General features: G+C 35.1%; 2 protein-coding genes across 3 annotated transcripts in view; both read right to left on the bottom strand.

The window, feature by feature from the left end:
* The window catches only part of DPH6 (diphthamine biosynthesis 6), a gene marked incomplete at both ends in the record, with an annotated part of 177,350 nt that overhangs the window by 129,399 nt on the left and 21,272 nt on the right, over positions 1 to 26,679 (bottom strand). The window contains one exon of one of the 2 annotated variants that reach the window (XM_079700111.1): positions 23,753 to 23,917. The exons of the other annotated variant lie outside the window; for it this stretch is intronic. Coding sequence (XP_079556237.1) covers positions 23,753 to 23,917 — 165 coding nt within the window. Of the gene's footprint in view, positions 1 to 23,752; positions 23,918 to 26,679 lie in introns of those variants that run through there. 2 annotated transcript variants of the gene reach the window in all.
* Positions 2,390 to 3,580, bottom strand: LOC307049957 (small ribosomal subunit protein uS2-like; the record flags this gene model as incomplete). The annotated part of the gene is given in 3 exon segments (XM_079699698.1): positions 2,390 to 2,799; positions 2,803 to 3,133; positions 3,135 to 3,580. Coding segments are annotated over 3 exon segments (882 nt in total). The 3' UTR covers positions 2,390 to 2,694.

Raw genomic sequence — 26,679 nt, 5'->3', positions numbered from 1 at the left:
TAAATTTGTCTCTTGCCAGTTCTAGAACACTAAATATAGAATAACCTTGTTCTTCCTTCTCATACTCCTTTCCAATTCCCTTTGCTCTTGACAAAATTTCTCTTGAGATACTACAACCAGAACCAAATGAAACAGTCTAAGTGCAGGACTTATAGAACTTACACCAAGGCAGAATCCTCTCTCCCCTCCTCCCTTCCTCTGTCTCTTTCTTTCTCTCCCCATCTCTCCTTCCCTCCCTCCCTTCCCTTCCTTTCCCCCCACAAGTTATTTTTCTGATGATTATGAGACTTAACTTACCTTTTGATTACAAATGCATTTTAGGCTGATATGTGTACCTCCTCTGTTCCAACCTACCAAATTTTACTAATGACACAGAATACAAGAATATCTCTGGCCCCGAACCTACACCCATGGACATCTGGGGAAAGGTTTAGATGTGAAATAGTGATTTTTCCACTGTGTGTTTTAGGAGGAAAGGGAAGATAAAGAGGGAAGAGTTAAGAGAGATGGTCTGCTGGCTACTGCTATAGGGATAGAGGCCCCAGGGTCCTAATGTGAATAGCATGTTTGTCATAGCCAAAATCATTTTATCAATAACTGAACGTGTTTAAGTATTAAAGAGAATAACTAGTCACAGCAGCTAAGGAAAATCACAGGTTCGTGGGTCTAGCAGATGCTTGCTCCACTACTTTCTGGCCACTGTGTATTTGACAGGTGTGCCTGGCGGGCATAGGTGCAGAGGTGTCATGATGGTGAGCTTCCCATTTAACTCAGAAAGTACCTTGCCAACAGCTGCAGCAGAGTCAATAGAAAGAAGCAGGAATAAGGTTCCTGCAATAACATACCCATAACAACCAGCTTGCTAAAGCAACCATTCAGTCTTCTGAATGTCAACAAGGTCACAGACTGTAATGCGGCTTGTTTTCCACTGGGCAAAGAGGTTAAGAAGTTGATAAGAGGTGAAGTTAATAATTTTAGGGAAGTTGTCATATTTTTCTAGGTTCACCCCTATTCTGAATATGAGGACATTTTTTGGTCCTATCCTTTAAGTAAGTCCTCTATTTTCCAGGATAATGAATGTATCAGTGTATGCCACAACATAATCAGTATCATAACCACTCCATATAATGCTGACGGTTAGGAAGTCAGTGATGGGCTCTCCCTTGATTAGAAGCTTCCTATTCTCAGTCCTGAATCTTATACCTTCTATGAGTCAAATGATATTGTTACAGTCAATGAATAGATCACTGATGGCTATACTCTCCACCTTGCAAATGTTTTCAGCATACTAACAAGAAGCTCAATATGATCCAGTCAATTTAATTTGATATTCACTACCTTTTTTCAGAACTGCATCTGCTGGCAATGTAATCTAGTGATCAAGGAGAATGAGAGTGCTAGGGCTATTTTTATTAACAAGCATATATTGATTTGGGGGTCTTTGTTGTGATTTAAATAATAACTCAACCTATCATTCTACAAGCAGTGTAGGTTATTTTACTACATACTTGTTCACGTGAAGGCTAAACTTCTACTGCTTTGTTCATTGGCATTTACTTATTCATTTAAAAAATAACTGGGGTACCCAAATATGAACAAGGCACCATGCCCAGTCAAATCTGGTATTGTCCAGCATTTTGTTTGTACTAGGAATAAACTGCAAGCCAGCAGATTTTAACATGTACTCTCTTTTCATGATAATTTTTAATGTTAAATAAAATGGGGCTTAGTTCTATTTAGGCATTATATGAATTTCTCCATTCAAACGACTGTCCGTGTATTTCTTCCCTTTTTTCCCTCTCATTGCCCATCCTCTTTCCAAAAGATATTTCCCCTAATTTCATAAAGACAATCAACGACAATAATAATAACAACCTAAGATATGGAAAAACATTAGAAGCTTCCTTTCATAGTTATATCACTTTCTGTTGAAAACCATGGCCTCTTAGCTTGTTTTTTCACTTTTCAGCAAAGTGACTCTCACGGATGCCAGAGCAGCCTTCCTGTTAGCATGAGTATTTAGTTTAGTCAAAAACTCAATTAGTCCTCTACACTGCTAACATGGGTCAATTTCTAACAAGAGTAATTCTTCCTAGAAATATTCATCATGTTTCACAAAAAAGATAAAAAACACAGAAAAGTTAGCTGCACATTACAACTTTTCTTCAACTTCCTAGTGAAAAACAAAGGCTTGGTCTCTGTTATACACAGAGAAAACATTTTAGGAACCACTGAGTTGATTTGTGTACTGGAGAGTCAGTCTGGTTGTTTGTTTCTTTGTTTTTTAACATACAGAATAAATATGTTCCTGAAAAGTTAACCCTAAAATAAAACTCTGATCATACTTTTGTTCCTTCATTTAAAAACTTCCAAAATTCAAGTTTTTACATTTATCTTCTAGAGAAAAAGTAGGAAGTCATTCTGATTTTAATTTTGTTCATATTCTTTTAAGGGTGGCTATATTTTAAAATAGTTCTCAGAGATTTCCTAATCAAGGTAAAAAGGACTACACAATGGGTCAAAGACATTCTTAAGCCAGACCTTAACCCATCCAATTTAAGTTTAGCATGGAACATTCTCAAGGTCAGTTCAATCCTTACACCTAGGTGGCAAATATTCTTTTTTTCTTTTTTTTTAGAAACTGTTTATTTTCCATCAACCTATTTCCATTTTAAGAGTTTGTGGAAGAACAGTTTAAGACCACTCAGTGGTTGTTCCTACCCACTCAGTGGCCTGAGCAGTGGGAGCTGCAGACCAGTCTTCAGTAGCAGGCTGAGCACTCCAGTCTTCAGTGGGGAACTACTGAGTAGGCACAGAGGGCACCTGCACACCTTCGGACCAGTCCACCACCTCAGGCTGAGGAGCAGTGAACTCAGGAGCTGGAGTGGTCCATTCACCCTGAAATTCCTCCTTGGTCACAGCCTTCTCAGCTGCCACCTGCTCTTCCTTTTCAATCTCTTCAGGATCTCTGTAGAAGTAGAGATCAGGCATGATCTCCCATGGGTGTTCACGGGAGATGGTGCCACGCATGTGCAGAACTTCCCGGGCAAGCATCCACCACATCAGACCCACTGAGTGAGCTCCCTTGTTGTTGCGTGGGATGGCAATGTCCACATACCGCAGAGGAGAGTCTGTTACACAGAGCAATGGTAGGCAGGTTAACGTAAGAGGCCTCTGTGAGAGGCTGGTGGTCAGCCCTGGGATCAGTAACCACCAGAAGTCTTGGCTCCCGGAAGGCTGCCTGGATCTGGTTAGTGAAGGTTCCAGGAATGAAGCGGCCAGCAATAGGAGCGGCTCCAGTGGCAGCAGCAAACTTCAGCACAGCTCGCTGGCCAGTATTCCTGGAGGATGTGACACTGACATCAGCTGGGTTTTCAATGGCAACAATGGCACGAGCTGCCAACAGAAGCTTCTCCCAGGTTCTCTTCAGATTTATGATGTAGATGCCATCACTTTTCCTTTTGTAGATGTACTGTTCCATTTGGAAGTCAAGGTTGGTGCCACCTAAGTGGGTTCCTGCTGTAAGGAATTTGAGGACATCCTCCTCCTTCATTTGCAGGACATCAAGGGCTCCGGACATTGTTAAAGTTTCCCTTTAAGTTACGATGGGCATCCAGAACAAAGCCGTATGGACCCTTATCTGGCGTGGTAAGCGGTGGCAAATATTCTTGACTTCAATCTCTCATTTGATAAATAACCTAGAACTATGATGCTTTAATTTTCCTAACTGGAAAACAATAAAAACAATGGCTTTAAAATGCTCAGTCAGGGCTTCCCTGGTGGTACAGTGGTTTAGAGTCCGCCTGCTGATGCAGGGGACACGGGTTCGTGCCCCGGTCCAGGAGGATCCCACGTGCCGCGGAGCGGCTGGGCCCGTGAGCCATGGCCGCTGGGCCTGCGCGTCCGGAGCCTGTGCTCCGCGATGGGAGAGGCCACAGCAGTGAGAGGCCCACATACCGCCAAAAAAAAAAAAAAAAAAAAAAAAATGCTCAGTCAGAGGAAAAACTTACTCCTTCAAAGTCTTTTTATGCAAATTGACAATTTTAAATGCTACTCTGAAGTTTTCTATATCTATAATTAAGATACAGCTAATTATACTGGCACCAAGACATCATATTAATCTGTATACTTTATATGAAGCATTCCATGAGTGGAAAATTATTGAATTTGGGAGACAGCTATATGGGGATTCATAATGCTATTCTCTCTACTTTTATACATGCTTAAAATTTTCCTCATTCTAAAGTTAAAAAAGAAAAAGAAAAATTAAGAATTAAATAGCCACCAGAGTGATAGGAAACAAAATACCACCAGAATCTCTACATTACTATTTCCAACCACTGTTCTCCTATTGACAAATAATTGCCCATTCAGTTTGTTTGTTTTCTATTGGTGAATCCAAACTATAAGCTGCCCATTTCTCAGCAGTTAAAGAACAGTAAGTAGTTGACATTGGGATATTTATTCATCCTTTGTAGTATAAATTAATGTAAACTCAGCGACAATATTTTAAAGATTATTCTCAATTATTAAAAATGAGACTACTGTTTTATAAATTAAATACAGGATAAACATTTAAAGAGGAATATTTGAAAAATAAAAAAGCTACTTGGAATAACTCTTGAAGCAATTTATACATAATATAGAAAAATTGCAACACTAGACTGTTATGCAGACATTTATTTAACTTATTTGTGGATATCTTTTTTTTGTTTGTTTGTTTTTTGCGGTACGCGGGCCTCTCACTGTTATGGCCTCTCCCATTGCGGAGCACAGGCTCCGGATGCGCAGGCTCAGCGGCCATGGCTCACGGGCCCAGCCACTCCGCAGCATGTGGGATCTTCCCGGACTGGGGCACGAACCCGTGTCCCTTGCAAAGGCAGGCAGACTCTCAACCACTGCGCCACCAGGGAAGCCCCTCATTTTGCTTTTAATTCACTTAAGCAGGCAGTTTAGGCACCTATTTCTATTTAGGATCATTATTAATACTAGAAAGGGAGGACTATGTTTGAATCTATGAACTGTTTTCTGGTATGTGATTCTTTCATCACTGACATAGTTAAGTGACCATCATAAAGTGACTGTATCATCTGTTGCTTGTTGCCCAGAAAATATAATCTTTCAGCAGCTGTATTCATTTAAGTTCATACTAATGCTGTATTCTCCCCTCTGAAGTATGGAAGATTATTCTCATAGAAATTTTACTTAGCAATTGCTATCTGCTATGGTTTCTGGAATGCTTTAGTTATATATTCCATAATAAATTATATTTACTACTTACCTTTGATATAAGTACCTAAGTGATCTGCTTCCTTAAAAGTGATCTTACTTACCAAACATCCCTAAATCTTTTCAATTTAAGTGAAAGTTAAATTTTAAAAACTATCTCCTTTTCAAATTTCTGATTTCTAACCACACATGGGCTCCGGGCAGTTTGGCAATCATTCCCCTTTTCTTTTCTCCAAAGGGATCATTCCAAATGTTTAAAATTCTCCTCAAATCCCTTAATTACTTCCATCATCTCCACCCACTTGAGGTAAATGGTCTTGCCTCCAAGACCACAGAAAAAAAATAGCAAAGGACACATAGTCCTTTATCATTCCATTTCTCCTTTCTAAACATATCTATATTCTTCTGTCCAGAGCTAACCCACGATCCTGTGCTCTTCACACCATCACCTCCGTATCTTCCTGGATCTCATTCAGCCACTTGACTTCAACAACTTCCTCTCTATGGACTACTTTTTCTTAACTTATAAACACATCCCAATCTCTCTCATCTTATAAAATGCATTCCTTCTACTGATTAGCCATTTTTTCCTCCTTATCAAAACACTTCATGGGAAAAAAAAAAACGACTCTCAATTCTAAATAATAGCATAACATTAATAATAATAATTAACACAACATTAACTTATTCAGTCCTCATCACAACTCTATAAGGTAGGCGGTATTTATTTCCATTTTATGGAAAAGTAAACTGAGGCACAAAGAGGCAAAGTGACTTGCCCAAAGTCACATAGCTAGTAAGCGGTAACTGAGAAACCAGGTACCAGAGCCCAGTTCTTTCCCACTATGCACCACTTCATCCCCTGGGTAAGGATATTTACTCACATGACTTTGATTATTAATTATACACTAATAATCACTACCATCAATCTATCCAGTCTTGATTTTTCCCTATTTAGTTTCATTACTTCCTATTTTGAGATACCTTGATTTCAATATATTCGAAAGACCTAGCCTCCATCTCTTTTCTCCCTATGCTTCCTCTACACTGCTACAAAATCAAATCTATCCATTATGCTTTTTAACTTACAAACCTTCAATGACTTTCCATCACCTACAAAATAGGGTCTCCAAACTCTTCAGCAAGGCACACAAGACTCTTCATAACCTGCTCCAAAATTACCTTCTCACTTCTACTCCTGCAATTACTTACGCATATCCTCTAATCATCAAACTCTGAGAAGTATGTACCATGCTTTGTCACATCTTCTGCTGCACACAGAATGTTCTCTCAGTTTGGGAAGTCATTTTTCATTCTCTCTTGATGAATCATTACTCATCTGTATTTTCCAAACCACCCATTCTGCACCCTCCCCAGGTAAAGCTAATCTCTCTCCTACTTCTACATTCCCAAAATATTTGTTTAAAAAAAACCCAACTCTATCATCACAATATAATATTGTTCTGTCATTAGTAATATAGACTATGAGCTCTTAAGAGAACTGGGACATTCTCTTACTGATATTTGTTTCCAGTACCCAGAACACAGCAGTCACTCAGAACACATTTGATAAATGAATAGATGTAGCTCTTCTTTACTATTCAAAATCAATGTGCTCTGGACATGGGAAAATAAATGAATATATCATAAGAGACATCATAATCTTAATTAGTAATTATTTGCCTATAAAATGGCTAAAAACCTGGCAATATGCAGAGAATATTTTTGTTTAAATAGTAATACAAGTATAGACTCTTCCTTGAAGTTCCAGTGAACAAAGAACTCTACCATCTACACAAGCAATCTTTAAGTAAACAGTAAAATACATAAAGGCAATAAGAAGTCAGAAATGTTAGGCCTGTCTCCAAGCCACAAAACTTGATCATGAATAGCCATCAGATTATAAATATTACAAGATATCCACATGAACCAAACAAACACTGAAGTTTAGTCTCAATAGTTTTTCCCGCTACTCTAATTCCTACATGTATAAAATATTTTGGCACTGGTATGACACACCATGGCATTTACTAAATGGTTTACTAAATTACACTTATAAATCACAAAGGCATCAGCTTACATGCCCAACTGCATATAAGTGTGAGGTAGACTGAAGCTGTCTCACTCAGCCTTAAGTGGGGGAAACTCACAATACAGTTTTTGCTTGTAAGAGAAGAGGTAAACTGCCTTTAAGTAGATCTTTAAAGAAAAATGCAACCATTAAGCAATGTGGTTTCCACCATGTTTTAAACGGTGGTTTCCTCTGCAGGCAGTTCCTCTTAATTCTATTGAGAAAAAGAAAAAAAAAATGCAAAGGTTACAAAATAAGGTGATGAGAGAAATGCAAAGTAGCACAAACAGAGCAATGATGAAATACTCAGAGCAGTTTAGTTACTTAAGCTACAATGAAGTCAATTAAATGTGTCTTATTTCTTTAAAAACTATTGAGTATCTCACTGAGAGTTTTTTCCTAACTTATATTAAATTCTAATGTCAACATTCATGGATTGCATTTAATAATATGAGTGGTCTTGAGTGATTCTGATCCTGAAGTTACTGCCTTGTTTATACACTAAGGTTCACACATGGGCTGGTCTAAAGTTCAAAGTTCAAAATAATTCAACTTTTAATACATATAATGAAAAATTACACCTAAGTCACTCATCAGAACACAAAAGCAACATTAATATTGCTGTTGTAGACTAAACAAAAGCAGGAGTCGGCAGTCTTTAAAACTTTTACTGTTTTTCTAGCCTCCAACAGGAAGAGCATTTTGGAAATATAGGGCTCATTAAAGAAGCCCTTTAAACTACTGTTGGAACTTATGATTTTTGCCTTATAGGTGGAACTCTAAGCAGAGATTTAATGATCATTCTTATTTATACTTGTCACTATTTTAAAATTTGATACTCTGCAAAGGACAGCTGATGTTTGACATCGCAAGTTCATTATTAAAACCATAGTATGTCAAGCCCAAGACACAAAAAGAGAAATAAAACTAATTTGTTAAGGAAAAACCTTATCATGTACAGTTTACTTTCCTTCCTGAATCACCAAGTCTGTATTTTTATCTTACCTGCAATTTATGGCCTAAAAATTAAATGAATTAAAATTAATTAATTAAAAATAATGTAATGCAAATATTAAATCACCAAAATACCAGAACAAAAACAATCTCTAGGAATGCTTAAACAAAAATTCTGGAGCTTAAAAAAGAGCTATTTTGCAAGCTTTCCTGCATTAACAAAAGGGCAGGTAATAATGATGGCTTGTATGACAATATTGTCTTTGTTAGTTTAGCCCCAACAGAACTAAAGATTTCCTGATTACGACTTGGTAATCTAAGTCAACTGAAAAGATTTCTAGGGAAGGGAAACAAAGAGGAGTCTGAATGCTAGCATTTAAGTGGAATATATTACCTAAGTTTACTCTTCAGTGTGGGACACTGTAAATAAGAGGGACTCCTACTTTGACAGCCCATGCTAGGTCACGGCCTAACTCACTGTACTGATGTAAAAGAGAAAGTTCTGCTGGAGTCTCAGATATGCATGCTTCTCTGCTTCACCTTCAGGATCTTGTAATCACATAGGGCCTTACAATGAAGTGTTCACTCTGTACTGTATCTCATTGTCAAGATTTTTAAACAGTGGCTTTTTTATTGTAATGAGCCAATTATGAGCCAGTCACTCAAGCAGTCATTAACAATAGATTTTTCTAATTGCATTTTTAATGAATTTTATTTTGGATAAAAGCCCTTAAAAGTACCTATGGCAAAGGGTAATCATACATTGAATTAACAGAAAAATCTGTTTAATAATGACTTGTCTTTTATTTACTACAACAAAATAAATTCCAGTGAGAACGCTAAAAAATTGACAGTGTCAGGGAAAAAAGGTTGCAGGGCGGGAGAGGGAGTCGTATTCTACACTGCTAAAAAATAAAAATGAAAACATGCCTTATTCTTTCCTAACTTTAAGGTACAAATGAAACATTATCTTATCAACATAGACCTTGCTCTATATTTAGAAAATAATTAGTTATTAATATTTTACCCATAAGCTATTAATAATGCTTAATATAATTATAAAACAAGCTAAATGGACAAGGGAAAAAAGGCTCATTTCAAATTTAATGCACTCATTTCTACAGATGAATATACAGATGTTAAAAGTTATTTTAAAAACTGTGTTGTAAACAAAACACGACAGTGTAAAAATCTTCATTCACCTCAAAATACTTTCTATGCATGTATGAATGGAAATGTCCTTGCTGAAGATAAAAAATGGTCTTAATGAAAATGTGAATGTATATAGTTTGTGATCAGTCCGATATATAAATGTATTTTTTTAGGTTGACTCTACTGAAACTTCATAAGTCTTAATCATAATTAAGAGCTCAGTACTCACTGTGATTTAATAAATCATTAATTAGGAAGTTTAAAAGATGCACAGTGACACTAGAAAAATCCTCTCTTTGGAGGCTATACACGTCATCCTCTGCATGGATTAAAAAAATTTTAATCCATTTAAATCACTCATTGGTGCAAAGAGACAAAAATTATAAATATGTATATATACATATATATATACACATATATTTATATATGTATAATAAAACTATTCCCAGAAAAACTGTCACTATACACTCTGATTTTGTTAAGAAAATAAGAACTTTTTTGAATGTTCAAGGTTTTAAAAACCTTGTATTTTCTGCCTCAAGAATGGGCTGACTGAAAGCATGAGGCTCTGCAGCCTCTGGTTAATTAACCTGCGTCTGAATGACAGCGTGCCTAGGGGCATGGCACTGGCATCCCACACAGGGTCCCAACACGCTTTAAGCCTTGGATAGTTACATTCTGCACGCCAAGACTTTACCCAACAAATAGCAGAGAGGCCTTCAGAGCCTTTCTTCTTCTGTCTGAGACATTCCATTTAATTAATGTAATCCCTCTTTATCTTAAAGGTTTAATAAATTTAGGTGAGGCAAAACCAACATATCTATGGCACTGAATGCTGTAACTAGTTGCTCTAACACTTTTCTTATGTACCCCAAAGGCTTCTTCACAAGGCATAAAGAAAATGAAAGCAAAAAAATGTTCTAACAGGTTTAGAAATTTTCAAACATGCTTCTTGATCTATTAAAAATATGTATATTTGTACAACCCAACGTTTAAGAATTCAATTAAATGAATCTGGCGATTTCCATTCCACTAGACTTATGTTATAAAAATATAAATCGTACACCCACCCCAAAACACTTTAAAAATCACTAATACCTAATCTTGAGCAAGGTAAGGCTATTTTTTTAGCAACAGGATACAAAGGACATTCTTCTAATCCCTTTCACTGACAGAACAAAACATCTTTCAAATCAAGATAAAATCGCTACATCATGAATGTTAATATCATTCTGAGAAAAATAATACCTTACGACTAGAAAAGACCATCCCTTTAGGGAGAAATGTTGTGTTAAAGTGGATTATTCTTTTAGTAGTGTAATAGAATGGCTTCTACCTACTCCCAGATGGAAAATCAAAATCTGCATTTAAATGGAAATATTTTAAAACAGATAGGACAAAAGGCTAAAACCATAAGGAATATCTCCATCCTTACATTTTAAAAATCCAAAATGCTTCATAAGAACTTTTCTGTATGGTATGGCTTTAAGATTTTGTTTGTATGTTTGTTTCATTTTTATGAAGAGCTTGTAGTGCAACATAATTTCACAGTTTTGTGATTAACACATACTATTTGTGGCTATTATATCAAATTCACAAATTGGATGAAGAAGTAGGGTTGCAAAATTTTTACTATTACAAGAAACATATTTACTGTTTAGGCTTGTGCAGAGTTAAGAATGAGTCCTGTATTTTCTTCCTATTTTTAACTATGCTATTTTATATGTAATTCTTAGAAGGCAAGAGCAGTTTGCTGAAATCAAATAAAATCTGAGTTTCTTCAGCATTGACTCAAATCACCACCATGGTTAGAGTAAAAAGAAAGCAAAATGCTAGGCAGTATTGTAACAACTGCTCTTTGCAACCTGAAAAGATTATTTTCAGTTCTTCAATAGTTGGGGCAATTTTCTTAAATCCTGAAGGAGCCTGACAGCACTGCACATTTCTTAATGCTTGCATTTACTTTTACATTATAAAACAATAAAACAGCAGGATAATGTTCATGCAGTTTAGAGACTTGTAACATTACCACAAATAATTCTACTGTATTATGGCAAAACATAAGCTTTTTAAATGTAGGCTGACTAAAGAAAGGGCAATCTATATTCACTGAAAGTACATAGACAAGTAAGGTTGAAAATATAACTTAAATGTTATACCTAGTTCTAAAATAATGTTTGAAAAGGGCTGAAAAAGCAAAATCCATGCTGGATGAAATCTTTCTTGTTATATATTAAAATACAATTAATTTCAAGTGCAGTGCAAGGGAAAGGCTTCCCACCTTTCTTCCTTGGAGTTTATAACAGAGAACATGGCTTCTGCCACCTCAGAAACCAACCACATTACGTAATTTGATCATTTTCCTCAACAATGTTGTAAACCAAGATACTCGACAATTACCAGCTTCAAAGATGCAGGTGTTTTGATGGTAGTCACATTTGACTACTGGACTGCAAATAATGGGCCAATCTGAAAAACTTGGCCATATCATCTCCTTTCTAAAATCAGCCCATCAGTTCTGAAACATCTTTATTGCTAGAAGCTGCTGGCTTTTGTACAGGAAGCTGTGTGGATCTCTTTATTTAAAAGACATCTTATTCAAAAGTGTAATGGGAAAAAAACTCTTGCATATGTACTGGGTGGTTTTCTCACTTTCAACAGGTAATTCATTTCAATCCAGTTGTCCGTGATTCTCCTAGCGATAACCATAGGGATGAAAAAGAATAAAAGCATTTCTCTACAGTAACCTAATTCTCATCTACACTACAGCCTACATGCCTGCTCCCAATTCCCCACCCCTAACCTTCACTCCCAAACCTCCCAGCAGAAAAAATTTCAAATATCAGTGGGAGATGATATACCGTAAAATCTAATCATCAAAAATAAACCTTGATACATATCTTCATTAGTCTACACTAAGTAGCAAACTAAAATAGGGAAGCTGTATATGAAACATCACAGAAGATCCAAGACTCATGGATATTTTAAATCACCTGCTTTACAATTGCCTAAATTAGAGAACTGTAGAAACACGGCAAATTATGATTTAAAAGAAAGTACCTCCCTATCCTTGTGGATATTAGACTTTTACAGCTAATGTGTGAAGAAACTGACTTTTAAACTCAAATATTCCTGTTCTAAATGAATGGTACTCTCAGCAGAGAACCCGTCTAAAACCTCACATTTCTAAGTGTGGCCTCAGACCAGTAGCAATGGCATCACCTGGGCACTTGTTAGAAAAACCTCAGGCTCTACCCAGGCCAACTGAATCAGAACATGAATTTTTAATAAGACTCCCAGATGATTCATCTGCACTGAGAAGCTCTGGTCTAAGTTTTTCTAGTTCCACCATTTATTCCTCATTGAGAGACATAAAACAGTGAAGAACAGAACAGCTTGTACTCATAAAAACACATAATATTACAGATGACCACAATTTAAATAATGAAAAACAGGGAGAAAATGTTAGCAAAACTTAAGTAATTAAATTAGATCTAGATCCTGCAATCTTTGTTTTTAATACTTGAAAATTCACTTATATGTGTGTATGTGCATGCACAGACATGTGAGAGGTGAAAGAGGAAGACAGAAAGGAAAGGTAGAATAAGAGTGAGAGAAAAAATAAAAGGGAGAGAATGGAACCGTAAGAGTGTACATAGGGTGTATACATAGATGTATTTAGGGCCGAAAAGTAGAAGAAACAAAGTGAGAACCCAGCAACTTGGAGAAGAGCAGCAATATCCCTTCTCAACCACATTCCCACACACTCCCTCTTTTACATGCCCAAGACAGTGTGATGGGAATACTTTCATCTCAGTAACAAGAAACTACCAAGAAATAAGCATTAAAAGCAAAATTTGTGACAGAAACCAGTATTCCCTAATTGTATGAAACAATACAAGTAAACATGGAAAGATTACTTCTGAGAAAGTAAAGAGACCAACAGCACAAGGTAATTAAAACACTAAAAACGTGATTTAATATTCTTTTTCCAAAGTCTAAATAATCATTTAGAAATAGTTACCATAAAATAAACATTATTTGTTTTATTCTTACAAATGAACGTACTATTCTTACTGTTATTATTACTATACTAAGAGACTAAATTCAAAATAGTAGCACTATAGCTTTGATTGTTCTTAATGACATAATAAAATAGCTAACATTAATAACATGAGCTCAAAAAAAAGGAGAAACATATTTTCTATTGGACATAAAGTAATGGCCTAAACCTGCAGTAATAATTTGCAGAGTGTGAAGTTTACCTAAAATGTTACATTTGACTTTTAAATATATATATATATATATATATATATATATATACACCTAAAATGATTAATCTACCATGATTAATCCAATATTTTATCATTTATTTAATGAGAGAAAATTAGAAATCATTTATAAATACTGCCAAACTTAATGATACCAATAGAAAATATACCAGTTGATATCTAGGAGAACATATGGTTAACCAGAAAACAGAACTTACTGGAAAAAAATGAATTTTAATTAATGTTATATTGTACCTGTTTAAAAAATAATATATATGTGTATATATGTATCTGTATATATATCTGTATCTGTATTCATCCACATGGCACATTAATAGTATACAGTGTAGTAAAATTCAGCTCACTTTGCAGCTGACCATCTATGGAATGTAGCTCCATTAAATCACTGGAGACTGACTTCTCACAATAATAGGAGAAAAAAAATCACCCTGTATCTTGCTTGCATTTCATGACTGAGCTTCCCTAATACATATCTCTGGTTTTGCTCCAAGAAAAAAATGCAGTCAAAGATGGGCAGAATGCTACTCCCAGCTTGTATTCACCAAATGCCAGGAATTGTAAAAATAGGATTCCAAGTTGAGGTTTCAGATACTTATTAAACAAAGACTTAAAATTTCCAAATATAAATAATATTTGCATAAACAGGTTTATTATTTATGGAAGTCAACTAGGCAACGTATATCAATGGCTTCAGTAATCATCATATACTTTGATCCATTAATTCCTTAGGATGGATTTGTCTGAAAATCTATCCTAAGGAATTAATTTTTTTTTAATGTAGACAATAATTGATGTACCCACATCAAAGTGCTATTATTTATAGTAAAAATTAGATTCAACCTAATTTACAAAATTAGGGAATCATTAAGGAAATTATTATACAGCCACATGATGGAATATTAAGTAGCCATTAAATTATATTCATAAAGACATTTTAGTGACATGAAAAACGCTCCTGATATTTTAAGCTAAAAAAAAAAAAGCAGTGTATAAAGTTATACACACAAAGTGAGTGTGTATATCTATGTATGTGTGTTAAATATATGGGTGTGGAAAATATGTCAAAATGTTAACTCTGAATGACTGAATTTTGAGCAAGATCTTTTCTTATACTCTTGTATATTTTCTTTAAGAATCAATTGTTTTAAGTATCAAAGAAAATTAAGTAATAATTTAGATAAAAGACAAGGTATGAAGAACAAGGGTGAGGATACTGCAAGGTTACAATGAAGCTATTCCACTGAATAAAGAAATTGTGTGTGTGTCTGCAAGAGGAGTACCAAGAACCTAGTGCCAGAAAAAATAAGCTCTTTCTTCTGACTACCTGAGAGGTAAAAGACAGATGAAACAGTTAAGCAAAAAAACAATAAAAAATAGAAAAAAAAGAATGTAGAAAAGTCAGATCTATTAGAATCTAATAATTGGACAAAGAAAGCAAAGGGGGGCTTCCCTGGTGGCGCAGTGGTTGAGAGTCCACCTGCGATGCAGGGGACTCGGGTTCGTGCCCCAGTCTGGGAAGATCCCACATGCTGCGGAGCGGCTGGGCCCGTGAGCCATGGCCGCTGAGCCTGAGCGTCCGGAGCCTGTGCTCCGCAATGGGAGAGGCCACAATGGTAAGAGGCCTGTGTACCGCAAAAAAAAAAAAAAAAGAAAGCAAAGGGGATATCATCAATGCCAATGTGATATTTTACTCTACAAAAGTACCAAATAGTTTCAGTAAATAAGTTAAGAAAATAAATTATAATAACACTTAGTTTTAGAATGTTTATTCCAAGTCTTGGACTGAATACAAGGAAAGAAACTAGTTACTATTAAATAATAACAAAACAAATTTCTAGAACTTCATTTTGTTTTCTATGAAGTTGACAGATACAAAGACTGCTGTTTTCATTTCTTTTACAAAACACAGTTAAAAGACAACTTTAAACTGTCTAGGTGATAAAAATTATGTACTGAAATGTGTACAATCCACAAGATATCTCTTTTATAAAACAATATTTTAGCTACTATGTTAATTAGTAACAGTAAGTTGTAACTTACTGTGTTTTCCCTTAAACTTTTCTTGACTGTAAATGCTTCATAATCATTTTCATTTCAGATTGCTTGATTGATCTGTTGATTCCAAATCAATAAAAACATGGAGTAAAGAGTAGTCACACTAAATCCATTATATAGAACAGGGAATTCAGTGAATGTACTGATTGTATACACAGTAGGGAATCAGTAATTATCAAATAACCATAAAGTATACAGAAAGCATCAACCTAAGTTTGGCATCTTATAACTCTGTGAAATCTTCACAAACTAGATTAGTTTTACCTGTTATACATCACTGTTTTGTCTAAAATATATAGAAGTGACAGTCTGAGAAGAAACTATATATGCTCAATAGCATGAAGGAGAAATCAAGCTACTCAAAGCTGAAGACAAAATTTCTACATGAGCATAAATGTTCGTGAGCTCCATCTGAAAACAAGGCCCCTTGATATTAACCTAAAATTAATGTTTAAATTACCTAGTCTTTGATAGAAACTAGTCTATGACAACCCTAAAGAATATCTGAAATTAATATGATGATGCTTCCATAAATAAAGGGGAGAGGTGGTTTCTGGCTTTCCAAAGCAACTAATTTAAAACAGTAAGAAATGTCTAATTAATGACCTCAGGATACACTGAATTGGAAGTCTGACCTAATGTAGTACAAAAATCACACTTCACTTTGGCAAAACTAGTACTGTGGTGGAGGCACTGAAAAACTGTTAACATGTAATTATCCACTCTCCATTGTGGAGGACCAGGACAAGGAAGAAGCTTAGAGACTCTAAGACTAAATTGGTTAAAAATAAACTACTAAGTTATTTGAAGGTATTAATCAAAATTATAAGCTAAATCAAGATTCGTAAGTGTAATACACAAACAGGCTCAGATGGAGCAATACTGAGCCTTAAAGACCACAGGACTCTTAGGAGAAACTCAGTGACAATGGCCAGACAAGGAAGGATGAATGCAAACTCATGGAACAAAGGTACACTACAAGAAACATGGAATATTTTTAAAAGAGCAAAGATTTCATCACAAATAATAATTTTGATGAATACATAGCAGTAACTTTTTCCCTTAAAACTCAAACTGCTAAGTCCTTGAGACAGGCACTGTGCCTTAAATCATCTACATCTCTAGCAACTAGAAAAAAAAACCTAGGAAAAAAAAACAAGAGAAAAAATAAACGTATGTTAATGTTCTACAACTCACAGAGCATGTGTAAACATTATGAATAATGGTTATATAGTATGTGACTTCCTATCTTTGCACCTCTTGCATTTATCACCTTATTGAAGCTCAAAGAAAAAAGCGTACAGAATAAAATCATCTGAAGAATTCCTCCTCACATTGTTTTCTCATATAAATTTTTCAAATTCTACTGATGTGACCATTTTCTGTCTACAAAGCTTTTCCAGTTAATAAGATTTTAGTAGGTGGGCACCTGCAAGACCCTTTAGAAAAACTGAACCCTGGAAAATATTCAATTAATTCCAGCAATATCAAGCTAAAGCAAAGTCAAAAACACACAGAGTGAAATGTATAAGCTTTGACATCATATACACCAACGTCAAAGAAACTGATACCTGAAGCACAAAGAGGAAAGACAATTAAAGACAAAATAAGGAGTAGCACAATTTCTACCACACTATGCCTGAAGACACAGAAGAGCATGGTTAACTGCTCTAAGAACCAGATCAACAGATAAACCAGGACAGATAACAATGATCTTAGATAACAATGATCTTAAGTTAGTTAACTATGAGCAATGCTCTATTGCTCTAATGCAAAAGAAACATAATACTTAGTGACTAAAAAAATAATAATAATGATAATAATGTAATAGTTAACATTTATTGAGGCTTCCTTTATGATCTATTTTACTGTCCCATTAATGCTCATGACAATCCTATGATGTAGGTACTATCACTAGCCCCACTTTACAAATATGAAAGCCCCACTTTATAAATGTGAAAGCTAGAGAAATTAACTAAACTAAGGTCATACAGCTAGCATGTGGTAGAGCCTGGAACACAGACAAGTCTGACTCCAGAGTCCCCACTCAGCCCTTGGAAACAAACAAAGAAATCCCCAACATTTCTTGTTACATACAACCTTGGTTTTCTGAACTACATGTAATTATGAAGACATCATTGGTTGGGCTTCCCTGATGGCGCAGTGGTTGAGAGTCCGCCTGCCGATTCAGGGGACACGGGTTCATGCCCTGGTCTGGGAAGATCCCACATGCCGCGGAGCGGCTAGGCCCATGAGCCATGGACGCTGAGCCTGCGCGTCCGGAGCCTGTGCTCCGCAACGGGAGAGGCCACAACAGTGAGAGGCCCACGTACCGAAAAAAAAAAAAAAAAAAGATATCATTGGTCATAATTAAAGTAAAAGGTGAAAATATACAGTGTAACAAGGGCTATCAACCTTTTTTTGGTCCCCAAGCACTGACAACATATTATTCCTCATCACAACCCAGTGATGGAGCTAAGGAGGAAATACCACCCAGCTAATCCTGATATACCCACCTTGAGAATTCCACAGTATACATACACACATCTTTTTTTGTAAGCAATACTACTTATGGCTCCACCCAAATCTTGCTTGTAGCTCCAAAAGATTTTTAAATAAAATGTATATTCAAAGATTTTTGCCACATTTCTCTCATGCAAGACTCACAATAAAAAAATTTCATCACATATTTCAGTATCAACTTATAATAAAGAAAACTGAATTAGTAAAAAAATAATAAAATGCTATTTTTTTCTCAGGTTTCATTCTTCTTCATTCAGCAGTGGTAATGATCTCGTCTTACATTCTACCACCTTGAAGAAATTTAAAGAAGGATTTTTTTTTTAGAGGACTGCTATAAAATTATCACTGACATTTTAATTAAAAAAAAGACATGTATGTAGAATAAACAGGACATTTCCTCTAACAGTCTGCAGTGGCTGCTCCATTGCTTCTTTGTACAGTCTGGGTAAATCATGCAGGCTCTAACTAGACAGAGCAGCTGTATTTCACTGTCTTCAGTAATGTAATCTACATTTATCACTATTTTAATTAAGCGGATTCCTAATTTGTTACTTCCATTGCAAAGAAAAAATACCTTATTCGTTTTTTTTGGTAGACAGCATCTTGTCAGTCTTGTAAACCAGAATTTAATTTTAAACATGTTTCCTACTGCAACTGGCCATTATTTTAAAAAGAACTACCATATTTGGTTTATTAAGAGCTTGTTCATTTTCAATCTAAAGGCTTAAACATTGATTGCTTCTTTAAAATGATTTAAAAAGATGCTTTTGCAGTTCTCAATGTTAACCTAAGTGATATACTAAAAACAATATGTGCTTTATTATAATATTAAATTCAAGGTTATTCAAAATCAATATGAAGCACAAGTAAGAACCTTACAAGAAAAAGAATGCTTTACAGAATGTAGAGAAAATTCAATTCAGTAGTTCTTAGAGAAAGATTATGTTTATCATCGGGTTATGTGAAATGCCTGAATATTTAGCTAAATCCATCCCTGTGGAATAAAGCAGCTTTTACGTTTTGAAGACAAGTTCTGAATTTTAAAAAATTCATTTCCCATTATTATTTGTAGTTAGAACAATTTGACTTTAAAGAATAAGTATATGAATTACTCTGAAGGTGTGCTTGTTTTAAATGGTTCACAGAGAAACAATTACTGTAATATTATGTCACTGCATTAAATTGTGAATTTTAATACATATGATATCTCGAATCTTATATATCAATAAAAAAGGCCTGATGTTAAAAAAATTTTGTATTCAGCACATATTAATTGAGCATCTTTTATGTGCCAGGTAAAGAATTAAGTGGTCTGTATTCAAACCAAAGTAGAACAAAGCCTTTGCACAAAAGAGGGTGTATGTGTGTGTGTCTGTGTGTGTGTGAGTACACACATATACATTTACAGTACAGTACCAAGTGATTTTTAAACTTTGTTCCTTCGAAGGGGAGGGTCTTTAGTGACCCAAGTCCACTTCGACCAGAAAAGCTCCACCTTCATCTATTTTTACACATGTCTTTTTTGCAGCCAGGTGAAGAAAGCAAAAGCCGCTTACCTAGAAAGTAGAATAAGGGCTCTAGACTACCTCTAAGAACACAGGTAAATGAAAAGTATCCTAACTGTTCCCAGATATACTGAGGGAAAAAAATAAAAGACTCCCTTTTATTTTGAGTTTCATTTATTATCAGTTTCACATGTTGCCAAATACTGGTTTGTGGGTAAATGTCTACTAAAGTAAAGTTAATAAACATGGCCTATTTAAGAAGTTTGGGGATGAGGTCTGCAGGGAATTGAAAGTTAATGCACCATCTCACTTTGTCAGTCCACGTTACCAAGGAACGCCATGCCAGCTTTCAGATTCACATAAATCATCAGAAGTTATGAGATCAGAATTTTTAAAGAAATTTATAGTGCATTAAATGTGTTCTAGATTTATATTAAAACTTCCCTATGTAAAACAATACCACTTACCTTCACACTGATTTTTGGACTGAAGTTACCATGTGAGCGTCTATAATGACTTGGCCAATTAATACACATTATCTCTCATCCCTTACAAAACCTCAAAAGATAAGCTATTTTCACTCCCGTTTGACAGATGAGAAAGCAGGCTCAGAGGTTAAGAAATGTGTTCAATATTACATACTGAATACAAGGAGAAGCTAGGATTTGGTCCCATGCTTTTTTTATTAAAATACTTTAAGAAGCAAAATAAACTTAGCACATGAAATTTTTCTCTTCTAATCACAGCTAAATATGATGCCTTCTATTACTATCATTTAACAGCTGTACATAAAGTTGTTTTACAATGAAAAATTTAGCTATCGACATATGATCAAATAGGTTACCAAAAAAGAGAAAGGAAAATCTAAAATTTAAATCAATGCTAATTAATGACAAATACTTTAGTCATTGTGTAACTCCCTTAGTTTGAATTTAAATAATGTCATGTATAAAGCCTGGGTTACCCAATTCAGGAACAAGTAAAAGTTAAGTTCTAGGCAGCCCACTCAGGCTCTAATTAAATAGAAGAAATGAGTACAAAGGAACTAAATTATTTTTTGAAATACTCCTATTGGAACTCAACTTCAAAAAGATATTTCATGAAGAGACAGTAAAGCTTGCAAGATTCCTGCTATCTCAAATTACTCTGATGAATGTCTGATAAAACTTGAGATTTACCACTGGATAACAACAAGAGGTAGCCAATAATTCTAAATGAAAACTCAGAATGGTCTTTTGTTCCCTTTGTTTAAAGTAAAGCCGCTAGTGAAAAACAAGAATGTCTGCTTAGGAAAAAGAAGTCTCTTGTCTGAGCAAAACTTAAATTTAAATATCCTGCTTCTTACCTGAATATTCCAAATCATCTACATTTATCTACTGTTCACTAAAAGACTATAGAGGGCACTGTTGCATTAGCTTTGAAGCTTTACAATAGAAGCTGAGAAAAACATCTAGAATGTGTAATTTCTTTAAAGAGTCAAATGCATGGTAATCTACTAAGCCTAATAAAGGGAAAAAACCAAAATGTATGTTTTTCTAAAATAGGCTGAACTTCAATGGGGCAAAAAACTTAACAAAAACAACTGTCAAACTGAGAACACAGCATTGCACACATTTTGCATTTCCCTTTGTAGTGCTTTCATGAGAAAGGTAACTAATCATAGCACCTCCTTATCCAATGGAAACAGCACCCCATTGCAAAATCCTCTTCACAATCAATAGGAAAACGAATGTGGCACCTCATGCAATCCTTCCATAATTCTATCAACAGAAAGAATGCAGTCTGTTTGCATACTTTTGTCTAAAAGGCCAATTCCATTTGTCCCCTCTTTGGGAAAAATGACAGCTACAGATCCATCACTCTCACATGAAAGTAAACACACTGCAAAAAAACAAAACAAAAAAAGGATCAAAATTGAAATCCTCACCTTTTTTAAACAAAATTCTATTACATGTAAAAACTCAAACTCAAAGCATAATAGAAAAAACAAGTTTTTCTTCAGAGGTATGAATTTTATGCTATTGTGCAACAGTTCTGGGATATAAAAGAAATAAGTTATATACAACAATATTCACTAATCGTATAATTACATACAGATAGCATTCAAGCTTTCCATGTATTTTCTGTCCTCTCACATCATTCCTGATACAATTCTTTGCAACTAAATTCGATTAAGTACAGTGCCAAAGATCTTTTTTAATATATACGTTTGCAATGTATTACAATGAGGCTAGTATATAAAATACAAAGCTTCTTATTACCCTACCACTTAATTTGTTTCCACTTGTTTATTCACAAAAAATTAAATTTTTGACACAAATAATATAAATGGAAAAGGAAAATTAAATTATTTATTTTGGTAATTTAAAAATAATGTCCTGAACTGCTGAAACACTATATAGTTATAAGAATTAAAACATCATGACCAGACTACTAGAGATATGTGAAATGAGAAATGCATTAATATATATCAAATCATAACACCACATTAGAAGTTAGAGGAATCAACATTAATAAAGGTATCATCATAAAACTAAGGCCTTGGGAATTCCCTGGCGGTACAGTGGTTAGGACTCTGCACTTTCTACTGCCGAAGCCAAGGGCCTGGGTTCAATCCCTGGTCAGGGAACTAAGATCCCACAAGCCGCACAGAGCGGCTCAAAAAATAAAATAAAATAAAATAAAACTAAGGCCTCTAATAAAGACTCCCAAATTCCCTAGAAAAACAGTATACAAGTAATTTTGTCACTCTCAAACTTCCAGAGAGATCAGCACGTTCTCTGAAATCAAAGCGCAGAACTGTGAAAGTGTTAAAAATTCTTCAATAATATGTCAACCTACTCATAAATCAAAAAGAGGGGAAGGGGCTTCAGATGGTATGTAGATTTCATTTTATTACAAAAGCCCCAGTTTAACAAGTTATTTTCAGCCAATAAAAGTCAAAAGTAAAGCATTGTTGAAGTGGCCAGCACTGACTCTAAGGCTTTAACTTATTAACTTAACCAAAATGCTACTTGAGTATTGCTCCCTTAAATTATTAATTTATGAGTTTTGCTTAGTCTCCTCCTGAGGCAAGGCAGTTTGTAGGTATATTGAGTGCATGTAAATAAACAGAAAGCTTTTATAACAGTCTAATAATACACTAAACATAATAAAACAACCTCTTTTAATGAACACTGAATGCACAATCCTATAAACCAAGTTTATATAAATGGGCCATGTAATTTAAAGAAACTGTAAGATCCTCTAGGAAGTAAATGCACAAAACCAGAAAAATTAAACATAAGCCTATTGCTTTTCACTGATCTGATAAAATGCATACAACAGAATCAAAGTGCTGCTGTGACTATGAAGAGTATGTCACACGCAATTTCAAAGAAATCTAAGAGAAATGTCGTGAACTATGAGAAAATTTATTTGCAATATTGTTCTTCATTTACCATAAGGATGACTGAAGAAAGAAAGAAAGAAAGAAGAAAAACAGGTTATGTCTTTAATATTCAGGATATTTAAGTAGATATTTTAGTTTCCTATTGTAAAAAGAAATGTAGCATACTAAAATCAATTTCGGTTAACTCTAATTTATGCAAAGCTTGACTGTGAGCAATAGCTGCTAAAAGGATGCAGCATTGTTGATTCATATACAAGCATTTTACTTAACTACACTGGATAATAGCAGTGCTCCTAAAGGAGTATAAAAAGCAAAGTGATTAGCAGTCATTACTGTTAATTAGGGCTCACATTACATTCCTTGGGATGAATCTCCTTTAAGTTGAATACATGGAAAGTTTATTTTTGAAGGACTGCCAAACCTTGCCTAGGTAAGTAGTGGAATAAGCTGTCAACTACCAGTAAGCAAAATAAAAAACAGGGACAGATCAGCATCCAATTAGTATGTCTAAGTTTTTAAACAGGAAAAGGGTTGAGGAGAATGAGTAAAACTGGAAACTCATACTTCACATTCTGCAACCTCACTGATAAAAGGAGGAAATGGTGTGTTTATCAAACTTGCTGTGAGCGCACAGTTCATTCAGAGTCCTGTAAACAATCGCCTGGCTGCCCACTTCCAAATGCATGTGAAAATCTTTGAGATTCAGAGCGTCATATTCAGCAAGCAAGGTCACTCTAGTGATGCCCTGGAAATGCGAAATTAGGAAAACGTGGCAATCAGAGGTTTAGGGCTGACCAGAAAAAGCCCTGAGGCTGGCTCACCATCTTTCACCACCAGTCAGGCTGTCTCTGCCTATTCAGTATTAACACAACAGGGCTGCAAGTGAATGAAAAGAACCCCACACACCTAACTGGGACATTGGCTTTCTTGTTTAGAAAATGATAGGCATTTGTCACAGAAGGAAAAAAAAACAAACAAACAAACAAACAAAAAAACCCCTCAAACACAGCTTTCAAGAACCAGCTCTAAAAAAAAAAGAAAACAGCCTCCTGATGAAGCTTCAGTAAAGGACCTGGGGAATGGCGACATCCTGTTGATTATCAGGTTTCCTTGACTCCTATACCATTCTGTGCATTTTAAGATGGAAGCCAAATCTTCAACAAAGAAGCTTCAAAAGCAATGCATGCTCATTACAGGAAAGAATCAAAAATTCCAATGTGCAAAAATTACACCAATGCTCTTAATAGTTTCCATATACAGACTTAAAAATTTATCCTTCAGATCTTTTTCTATGCATATACTTGTACAAATACTTTAACAAAAATGTAATTATACCATACAGAACATTTGGTACTCCATTTCCTTCGCCTAATAATATATATAGATATATTTCTGCAACTTCAGTTTTGATCCTATACAGTATTCCACTGTATGGATACACCATAATTTAGTTTGCCAGTCATTTCTAAATCTTTCAGTACAACTTTATTTCCTTAGAATATATCCCCCAAAGTGGAAGGGCTGGATAAAGAGACAGTGTATTTTTTGTTGTCTGATGAGTTCTGCCAAATTACCCTCAGAAAGGCTGAACCAATTTCTACGGCTGTTGGCAGCACATAAAAGTACTCACTTCTCCAAAACCAGTATCATTTCTTAATCCTGCCCAAGTGACAGCTGCATTTTTGAGTTAGTGAGGTTGAACATTTTTTGGATATTTGAATTTCTTTCTCTGTGAAATGCCTGTTCATATCCTTAGCCCATTTCTCTATTTGCAGACCAGCTTTTAAACATCCAAAAAAAAAAAAAGTGATGAAAAGAACTCATCAAATGCTACTTTACGGGATCACCAGAAAGAGATTATTTTAAAGACAAGATGGCAATTGTATGGACACTAAAACACCCTATTAGGATTGGTAACTGAACACATAGTTACTTTACAACATATTATATTATAGAAGAAGACTTCCCAACCCACCTAAAAAGAAAAAGAAAAATTAAAAACTGAACTGGTTTAACAGATAACTAATAAGAACCTGCTGTATAAAAATAGAATAAAATTCAAAAAAATAAAAACTGAACTGGTTTTGCAAATATTATTTCAATGAAGCTACCTTTGCTTTCCATAAATGTAGAAGCTATCACACCAAGGTGGCATCATCAGCAATGTTCTGTTGCTGTTGTTATCTTTTTTGCTTTTCTGTTATTCCAGGAAAAAATGTGAACACAAAAAAATTTGAAGTACCTTATTAGCTACTTTGATAAGTCAAGGAAGGAGGTTGTAACTATAAATGATAGACAAGTTCCTCATGCTATTATCCTGGATCAAGTAATCAATAAAATGTGTCTTTCTTGAGAAAAGTACTAAATATAAGAAAAAAAAGAAAACTGCCCTCCTTCCCTAAAAAGTCCATTCAATTTAGGGCCTTTTCTAAAAGAATCAAGAAACTTGACAATGCAGCCAAATATACCAATTCCTAGTTCATCTTCAGAACCAGGTTTAGATTAGAATGTAATTTTAAGCTACAGATCATGTCTTTTCTTTTTCAAACAATAGCCTAAAAACCTGAAAAGCTGTTACCTAGACCAGTGCTTCTCAAACCAAGTTAAGGACCACTTTTTAAAAAAAGATTTCCAAACTACAAAGACCAACACTTTTGTAAAACAGAATTAAAATGAATTACAAAAGAAAAAATTAAGAAGATAAAAAACACAAGGCCAAATTTTTATTATTAGATTCAACAAATATAAAATTACTCTCAAATTACTATAAAAGTTTCTAAATACTTATCTTCAATTTCTATAAATAGCTGACCTTGCACCAACAGCAAACACTTCTTGGACTAGCACCAGCCCCTAGACCATACTCTTAGTAGCAATAATCTACAACTATTCTGAGAGCTTTGAAATGAGATTAGATCGCAGATGATAGATCATTTTAATCCAAGACATAGTAACTCCACCTCCCCTTATCAAACCACATACCTGCCCCTCTGTCTCACAGCTAATTCACACATGCCTTATTGGTCTATATATGTATTATATATGTATTGTTATATGGTAATATCTGCATGAATTAACACATATGTAATGCTGGGAGACAGTAGAACACAGTGATTAAAAGTACATGTTCTGGGCTTCCCTGGTGGCGCAGTGGTTGAGAGTCTGCCTGCCGATGCAGGGGACACGGGTTCGTGCCCCGGTCTGGGAAGATCCCACATGCCGCGGAGCGACTGGGCCCGTGAGCCAAAATTACTGAGCCTGCGCGTCTGGAGCCTGTGCTCCGCAACAAGAGAGGCCGCGATAGTGAGAGGCCCGCGCACCGCGATGAAGAGTGGCCCCCGCTCTCCACAACTAGAGAAAGCCCTCGCACAGAAACGAAGACCCAACACAGCCAAAAATAAATAAATAGATAAAGCAAACTGTCAACAAGTAAAAATAAACACTATTAAAAAAAAAAAAAAAAAAAAAAGTACATGTTCTACTTTCTAGCTGTGTAACCTTGGACAA

Source organism: Hyperoodon ampullatus (genome assembly GCF_949752795.1).
Source record: "Hyperoodon ampullatus genome assembly, chromosome: 3".
Classification (NCBI taxonomy): Eukaryota; Metazoa; Chordata; class Mammalia; order Artiodactyla; family Ziphiidae; genus Hyperoodon; species Hyperoodon ampullatus.
This window is presented reverse-complemented; position numbering and strand designations above follow the sequence as displayed.